This window comes from Myotis davidii, unplaced genomic scaffold (assembly GCF_000327345.1).
Source record: "Myotis davidii unplaced genomic scaffold, ASM32734v1 scaffold945, whole genome shotgun sequence".
NCBI lineage: Eukaryota > Metazoa > Chordata > Mammalia > Chiroptera > Vespertilionidae > Myotis > Myotis davidii.
This window is the reverse complement of record NW_006296434.1, coordinates 193,965-203,182: the sequence shown is the minus strand read 5'-3', so window position 1 is coordinate 203,182 and position 9,218 is coordinate 193,965. Positions and strand designations below refer to the sequence as shown.

Sequence of the window (9,218 nt, the reverse complement as noted above, 5' to 3'; positions counted from 1 at the left end):
TAAAAATGGCCAAATTTCAAAGTGTGTATTTAAAGATTATTTTAATTGTTTGATAAGGACTCTTTAGACATCTTACCAGTGTTATTTTCATTTCCTGTCTCTTTTTTTTTTATTATACATTTTATGCTTAACTTAGAGATACACTTCCTAGGACAATGCTAGGTACATAGTAGGTGCTAAGTAACCTCTTGTTTAATTGAACTAAATAAGCATAATTAACAGAAGCATATTTTGGGTTACTGAATTATAAACTATTAACCGTATCTAGCAACTCATGAGGTTTAAAGATTTGCAAGTAAATTATCTCAATGTTACCATGAAATGACAAATACCTGGACCCACACGAAAAATGCTTTTTCAAAAAAAGAAATGCATCTCAGCTCACTTTGTCTTACTCGGGACACGCCTCTTTCTGCCATGAAATAAAAGAGCTGGACTGTACCTTTTCCTTCCCAGGCATCAAAGGCATCCATCATTTTCTTCAGTTCTGCTGCTGAGTAATAGCTCCAGATGTACTGAACATTATTGCCCGCCTCTCTAGAAAGATTGCAAAAGGTAATGAAAATATACCACCTAGGTATGAATGTGTGTGTGTGTGTGTGTGTGTACAGCTAACAGACAGTAAGTGCTTGTTCGTTAAGGAAAAGGTTTGTTCTGTGACCGTTAAGCACATATATAATTCTATATACTATATGAGTATTATATACTATATGAATATGCTAATCTACATTTGATCTTTTTACAGTAGTAAAATATTTGTTAATTTTATTATATATATACCGTGCAGACAAATCAACAAGTCTTTAAAATAGCTTTTCCAAAAATCACCAACTCCAGTGACATTAGAAAAGACTCAACTTTGACCAAAACGTTATTAAATAACAGTGATGCTCCACTACATGCTTTCTAAAACGTTAAGACCAGTTGCACGCTTTGGACTTGCCTAGCCTTTGCCAGGCAGTTATAAGTCTCATATAGAAACATCTCTGCCTGTAAAGAATTCAGAAAATGGTGACATGTTTAACCATCTAAAAACAAACTCGTGTGGTCATTAATTTGTCACTAATATGTGCCCTCATTCAATATCCCAGAGAACTTTTTCTAAAAATTGCTAAGTGGGTTGACCTGTGTAAATAAGATTACAGGAAAAATAGTAAGAGAATAACCCTTAGAAATTGAACATATTCAAGTCATAGAATTTTGAGGCTGGGAGGGACCAGGAAAGTCTCTCATCATTTCTCAGGGCAGGACACCAATGCACAGGCCAGTCCGGGCCACTCAGTGGGCCTACCGGCTCCTTAGCCAGGGCTTCTGCCCCCAGGCTATGGTTGAGACACCCAGGCACGTGGCTTTGCTTTTCTTTCTTCCTTTTCTTTGTTTATAAAGTCTCACAGGGAATTCTGATATCCACTTCCAGTTGAGAACCACAATACTAGACCACATAGATAGCCCATAGCTTCTTTGTGAAACGGTCTTAATTATAACTTCTGTCTCGACAGCCCAGAAGGCTCACTCTGCCTGTTGAGAGGGGCTGATGGTCTTTTCTGGTCAACCACATATTCCATTCAGTAACAACTCTTAGAAAAGATCAAGACTTATTTTTGTTCCGTTTTCATTTTAAATATGGACATACCTTTTAAAAATGCTTTTACTGTGAATTCTTCCTCCCAGCTGCTTATCAATAGCATCTGTTCCGTCCATTTTTGTGGCATATACACCAATAATTCTACTCTCACAGCTTGCACCGGATGTGTTAAGATAGTGGAGAACCCAAACTGTTGGTTTGTTGCAAACTAAACCATATGAATCACAGAAGTCTGTTAAAGCCTGGAGAAAAAAAAAATTTTTTTTTGAATTTAATTCTGGAAAGTAATTTTTTAATTAAAAAAATTAATTTGTTGTTACTTTCATGTAAGGCTGCAATTTCAGTTGGTCATAAGCAAAAAAAAAAAAAAAGGTATTCCTAGTCTTTATGCCTTTAAGAACCAAACATGCATGGGTTGAACTTGGAGTGAGGGGCAAATCCCCAAAAAAAGCATCACCCAAAACCCAACAGCTTCTCATCTAGAGGATCCTTTTCCTGATGGAAATTACATTTTATTCCTCCTCCTTTAACCTCACTGCCAGCATCACTTTTAATTTTGAAATCTTCACATAATAACTAAAACTAGGCCTCTTTACTTCTCCCTTTAACTTCCCCCAAACTTTCCACTTGACTCAATCTTCCTTTTATCTCCTACTGACTCTCCCATGATCGATGCTTATTTTTAAACCCAAATCCAATCATGGATTAAGCGGATTTTAACTTGCTCCTTTGCACTGAAAGGTATGAATATATGAACTCAAAACAGACTGTCTGAACGCACTTGGCACTTACCCATCTGTTCATTCATTCGCTTGAATATTAAGTAGCTACTATGTGCTGAGCACTGTCTAAGGTCCTGGACATATAATGTTGAGCAAGACAGGGCCCTGGCCCTCCTAGAGTGTATGGCTGATGCAGAAGACAGACATTAAATAAGCCAGCAGCACACAACGTGGTAAGTGCCACTAGGTGAGCCTACGCGGAGCTGAGGGGCACAGAGCAGGAAGGCTTCGCCCATCAGGGTGGCAAGGGCCTTCCCGGGGAGAAACGGCATCATTATTGCTGTGAGCGCCCTGAGGACAAGCACTTTTATCTGCTCTATGCCAAGTGCCTGGAAGAGTGCCTGACACACTGCCTGACACAAAGGAGATGCCTAATGTGTACTGACTCAGTGAATGAAAATAGGACCCTGACATGTCTTGCATTTCCATTTAATGTTGCTATCTAACTCCTGTATTTGGTTTTAACTTTACTTGCACATCTATGAGAATTCCCAACTACATTATAAACTGTTCAAGGGCAAGCACCAAATGTTGTATTTCTTTCTGTCCCACACAATTTCTAGAACAGTGCTCCCTATGCCTAAAACATTTGAAATAAATGTGTTGGTGAGCAGAATGAATGTATGCATACTATGTCCTTTTTGCATACAAACCAGGAACAAAAGACTACAGAGTTGGGACTTCAAAAATGAACGTTAACCCACCCCAAACTTCTAGTCAAGTTTTTTTAGGCCCATTCTGCAAATGTGTCAAAAAGCATCAAAAGACTATCTAACAACTCAATTTACAAAGAACTTCAGTAGCAGAACCCACACAATCATGCAAAATCCTGAAGGGGGTCTGGAACCAAATGAAATTCTCTATGCTGCCCTCCTAATAGCCATAGCATCAGATTGCTGTCGATATCCAAACCAAAGATTTCATACTAACTCAGATCCACTTTCACTATTAACAATTTTCTAGGTAAAAGACCTTTCTTAGATGTCCAAATGTGCTAATAGAAACATAATATTTATCAATAAAGCAAAAACAGATAATTAAGTAATAAAGATCTTTAAAATGTGATTTAAAATAGAAGCATCTTTAAAAAAATTTACTGATCTCAACATGAATTAATCAAGCTGATGTTCTAACTTAGTAACAAACTTTATATTCACTAAATCGGGTAAGAAATTTTATACAATCTTTTATATATTATGACCATTTTTTAAAAAACAACATTTCAGAAAACAAAATAATACCACCATACCCTCAGTACTACAGTATTGCTCTTAATTCAAAAAGACCTTCAAGAGAAGAAGAGTTCTATAAAATAGCCATCAAAAAGTGTTACCTCTTCAATGAAAAATAAAAACCCCACAAACCTTTGAGTGATGTAAGGCACTTTCCTAAAATAGAATTTTGGCCTTAAAAAATGACTAGTAGTCATTAAGGAATGTGTCTTCAAAATTATAAAAAAGTAAAACCGCCTCATGTTAGATTTATGTGACAGCACAGGCTATGCAAAACAACACACATCGCTTTGTGCAGAATAGAGATATGTATATATATGTGTGTGTACATATATATATGTTAAAACTTAAGAAAATGCCAAGACCTTTTTAAGTTCTATATTTGACCTTAAAGAATATGTCTCCATTTCATTGGCCAAGTGGTCAGACAGGCTGTACGGATAAGGGATGCCAAAGTAATCCGCCTCTTCCTGTAGTGCGACTCGGGTTTGCTCGTCTGTGGGGATGTGAACTTCTCCATGGAGATAATCCAAAAGGTATTTAAACAGGTGTCCATCGCGGTCAATAACACAAGCCCCTAGAAAAGATTCAGTTCCAAAGTCATTGCACAGATACATGACCACGGACAACATTTCCATGTCAAACCAAGGTCAGATGGAGGTAGACGTGTCTCTCACAAGAAAGTTCCCATCCGGTGTTCAAATAGGGTTAGCCAAATGTGGTGATCCTCTGCACTCTCACCCTCCAAGTAGGAAAATGCAGGCTCTGAGCTCCATGTGGAATCTTGGGTGCAATGACCATAACCCCACTGAAGCCCTGCAAAAGCTGTGGGAATCTCAGACTGCTGGCAGAAAGGGAAACTTACCCCTGACTTCAGGCCACTTGACTCAATCTTCCAGAAAGGCCTGTGAGTTTCTCTCTAATGAGGGCTGGCAGGGGCCTGTTACTATGTCTAGTGTTTGTGCTGATCTGCAGTGCTGACATATAAACCCAGGGTTCCCAGCTCCAGCCTTCCATGTGTTTGGATTTATCAGATTTTAGTCCCTTTGTACAGTGAAAATCTAAACTTTAAAAGGCAAATGTGCCCAGCTGGCATGGCTCAGGAGTTGAACGTCAACCTATGAACCAGATCACAGTTCGTTCCCTATCAGCACACATGCCCAGGTTGTGGGTTCAATCCCCACTACGGGGCATGCAGGAGGCTGCCGATCAATGATTCTCATCATGATGCTTCTATCATTGATGCTCTCTCTCCCTTCCTCTCTGAAATCAATAAAATAAAATAAAATAAAACAAATGCTATGCTGGTACTACTTTATGATAAAAGGCTTTTCTTGAGCAATTAGCAGAATTTTTTAAAAAACAACAGTTCTGTGAGTTACTCAGTAATTCCTTTTCTCCCTTGATTAGTTTAGAAAAGAAGGGATTAAGAAGATAAAACTTGGGGACAGAAAAAAAATTCAATCTCTGCTTATCATCTTCCACCAGCAACCTTTCTGTCCAGATGGACATCAAGCCCTGGGCCATCGGTGACTCTCCCAGGCCTTCCACTGCCATCCGCTGGCAAAGCCATCTCTCCAACGCAGGGTTGACTCACAGCCCCCCCTGCCCAAGACCCCACAAGACCTCTCTTCTAGCAAAGAAGCAAGAATGGATACCAGGCTCTCTCGGGTCCTCGTTTCCAAGATGACCAAGAAAAGAAGGAATAACGGTCATGCCAAAAAAGGCCGAGTGCCAGGAGCCGGTCCATCCTTGCTGTTTCAAGGGACCTGGCATATATGGCATACTGTTCTTAATATGTTTGCTCACCTTCTTGGCGCTATGTGTTTTAACCAAGGTCACCTCTCCGAGAAAGGTTGTTTCCCCAGGTAAGGATTTTCCCCCCGAAGTTAGGGAGGGAATGAAACCCCTTAACTAAGTGCCAGGCGGGTAGTTAATCACTTCAACTACGAACAATCATGCTTAAGCTACATAATCTTTACTCCCTGGAATGGAGATAATAAACGCCCTAACCTTTGGAATAGAGATTGATAGGATTGAATCAAATGGTATAAATACAGATGTAACAAGACAACAGGAGACAGAACTTAGAAGACAGAACCAAGAGACTCAGAACCTAGAGACAGAACATGGCAAAAGATCCTGGACAGAACCTGGCTACAGAACCTGGCAAAAGAACCTAGAGACAGAACCTGGCTACAGAACCTGGATAGAACATGGCAAGAGAACCTGACTAGAACCTGGCTACAGAACCTGGCTGGAGAACCTAATGAGAGAACATGGCTACAGAACCTGGCTGAAGAACCTGGCTACAGAATCTGGCGACTGAACCTGGCTGGAGAACCTGGAGAACCTGGCTGGAGAACCTAGTGAGAGAACCGAACCAGAACTTGGCTGGAGATCCACCAGAACTCCGCTGGAGATCCTGGCTAGAGATCCTGGCTAGGCTACTGATCAACTGAATGCTGTCTCTGTGTCATTCCTTCTTCGCCGACTCCGTCCACACCTTTGGGGACCCCTGGACCTGCTGGGGTTGGACCCCAGCAGCCGAGGCCATGTGCAGCCTATTCGTTGCACCAACTGCGCCCGGTGCGTGCCCAAGGACAAGGCCGTTAAGAAGTTTGTCATTCGAAACATAGTGGAGGCCGAAGCCGTTCGGGACATCTCCGAAGCAAGTGTCTTCGACGCCTATGTGCTTCCCAAGCTGTATGTGAAGCTGCATTACTATGTGAGCTGTGCCATTCACAGAAAGGGAGTCAGGAATCGTTCTCGTGAAGCCCGGAAGGACCGAACACCCCCACCCCGATTCAGACCTGTGGGTGCTGCCCCACGACCTCCACCAAAGTCCATGTAAGGAGCTGAGTCTTTAAAGAGTAAAGAAAAGTTCTCTGGGGGGGAAATAAATGGATATTGTATTTCAAAAAAGAAAAAAGAATGGGTACCAGGAGCCACGGAGCCTCTAAGACATGCAAATTCCAGCTGCACCAGGTGACAAGTTTAACATTAACTCTGCACTAACAATGACGGCCCTGTCAGCTATGAGGGCAACTGCTTTTTCCAGAAATACATATTTTTTAACTTGAAAAACACAGAGAGAAACTAATATTTTTAATCAGCCTCAATACCTTTACCCATGGAGTTTCATGAACGTAACAACTTCCAAAATATAATCCCGTAAATCACACACTGATTTGCCTTCACACACTCTCACTGTTCTGTCAACTTTCAGTGAAAGCATCACAGATCCTAGAAACTGGTGTTTAATTTCTCCAAGTATTTAATAAGTCTCCATACAATCCTAATGAGCTCACTAATTAGTAAACTAATCTAATCTATTTCATTGTAATTAGGAAAATCAAAGGGAATTTAAACTAGACTCCTATTTTAATGAATATGCATGATCATGCTTACAGATTGTAGATGTTTACCTGACTCATCTGTTTTGAGAGGAAAACGACCACTGAACATGGAAGCCAACATGGAGTCTTTAAATCGGCACAGGGACTCTCGCCTGGCGGTGTAAATACAGCCACCCACGTTCAGTCGAAGAATGTCTAACATCTCTTCTTCCTTGTGATCTTCCATTGCTCCCGCCGACACCTGAATTTGTGCCTTGAAATACTTTCAGGAACTGCAAACAATGGTGGTCCCGGTCCCCTCTGTAAAAACAAAGGACAATCACCACTGACATTTTCAACAATAGATAATAAGATAAATACAGTTTACTGTGATTTCAAATAAATTCCTCAGCACTGGCAATACTGAATTGAAGGACTTTATACACTATGAAAAAAGTCTGACATATGCTGAGAATCTGGAAAACTCGGGCTCAAAGAACCTGTAAGTAATAATAAACTATGACCAATGAAATCATAGCTGTGGCGGTGACTGTTTAAAGAATTAAACAGCATAATGCATTGTGTGTCATATAGGAAACAAGGGCGAGGTGTGCTTCTGAGCCTCAATATTCACGTATCTTTTTAAAGTACAGTAAGTCTGAGGGGGCTGTCTAGACTGCAGAGGACGCAGTGGGCATGGGATGAGGCTGCGAGGCTCTACCGTGCACTAGCTCGGGGGCCTCAGGCAATACTAGTTGTCCCTGTCTGTATCCTCATCTATAGAACGGAGGTAGGGACGGTGCCTACCTCAAAGGATTATCAGAGGAATAAGTGACAAAACATATGAAAAGCATATAGAACAGTCTCTGGCTCAACGTTAGTACTTAATAAATGATAAATATTACCCATGATGATATACATTTTACCATAAGGGGTATACTAGGGACTTGATATTGGCTCTGCAGATTTAAGGAAGCAAAAGGACAGAAATGATTAACAATAGTAATTGTAATTCTTAAGTTGTGTAACTAAGGAAGATATAATTTGTCAACCGAGATCGGAATTCCATGTCTGCCAGTAGCTAGACTGGTCCAGAAGAACAAATAGCATCTCCAAATCATCTGACTTCTGCCCGATTGGCATGGCTCAGTGGTTGAGCATCAACCTATGGACCAGGAGGTCACGGTTCGATCCCGGTCAGGGCCTCTGCCTGGGTTGCAGGCTCCATCCCCAGTGTGGGGCGTGTAGGAGGCAACTGATCAATGAGTCTCGCTCATCATTGATGTTTCTATCTCTCTCTCCCCCTCTCCCTTCTTCTCTGAAATCAATAAAAATATATTTTAAAAAATAAATCACCTAACTTCTGCACTCTGAAATGGCTGAAGCTTTATGCACATGCCATAGCCAGGGTAACATGGCTGCCCAGAGGCGTGGCTACATCCATGGCAATTCACTTTACCACGTGCTCAACTAAGATCCTTTCGTGGATATTCCAGTGTATCCACTCTCCCAGGAAAGGGGGACAGGAGACAACCATGTGTGTCGAACACGGTCAGTGACAGAAACTACCATGGACCAATGGTCCAGCCTTCAAAACCCACCCATGGATGACTTCTTGCACTACCTACAGGTCCTGGGAGCAGCCCCCCAATGATCCCAGTGAGAACCACCTGGGAGGCCTGGCAAGGTGCCTGGGATGGAGCTGGATCTTGCTGCCGGTTACCAGCTCCCTGGAAGCCCATCTCTTCTTCAAAGCCCCAGGCAAACCTCACTGCCCGCACTACCTTCCCAATCACCCCCAAGTGAGAGCCGGTGCGCAGTTCTCCAGATGAACTGTGCTCTTCTGTCTACATTTCACCTCGCCTGCTTAATCCCTAGTTTGGGGGCCTCTACGCCCCTAGAAGGCAGGGCCTGTGTCGCTCTTACTAATTCCCTTTTACTGGGTGCGTGCTGTGTGCCAGCCCCTGCGGGCAACGCGGGCAGACCTGACTAATGCACACGAGAGCCCTGCTGGATGCGGCTCCCTGTGCCCAGGGACAGATGAAAGCCTTGGGGTCCACACCCAGGCTGCCCTGTGTGTGGTAAGCGGTGGGGACCGCTCGCATCCAGGTCACAGGACCAACCCCCCAGTTCTGCCTGCTGCACCCACACTGCCGCCTCAGCACAGCTACAGAGGCTGCGGCGGGGGTGGGAGTCCGCCCGCGGACCCACTTTGAGAAGCGCTGCTCCAGGATTCGCACTTCTCCCTCCAGGTGGGAAGGAGGGAAGGGGCCGGGACACC

The 9,218-nt window shown here is 42.7% G+C and overlaps 1 protein-coding gene across 3 annotated transcripts in view; it reads right to left on the bottom strand.

The window, feature by feature from the left end:
• Window positions 1–9,059, bottom strand: part of KCTD18 (potassium channel tetramerization domain containing 18) — a 15,269-nt gene extending 6,210 nt beyond the window's left edge. Inside the window, exons 1-5 of one of the 3 annotated variants that reach the window (XM_015569160.1) lie at window positions 8,608–9,059; window positions 7,028–7,258; window positions 3,965–4,176; window positions 1,634–1,827; window positions 443–537 (exon numbers count right to left, since the gene is read on the bottom strand). In XM_015569160.1, the coding sequence (XP_015424646.1) occupies window positions 443–537; window positions 1,634–1,827; window positions 3,965–4,176; window positions 7,028–7,184 (658 nt within the window). In that variant the 5' untranslated portion in view covers window positions 7,185–7,258; window positions 8,608–9,059. Of the gene's footprint in view, window positions 1–442; window positions 538–1,633; window positions 1,828–3,964; window positions 4,177–7,027; window positions 7,812–7,842; window positions 8,100–8,607 lie in introns of those variants that run through there. The other 2 variants (XM_015569158.1, XM_006771806.2) reach the window with 2 other exon arrangements.
• Between the last annotated feature and the right edge of the window lie 159 nt (window positions 9,060–9,218).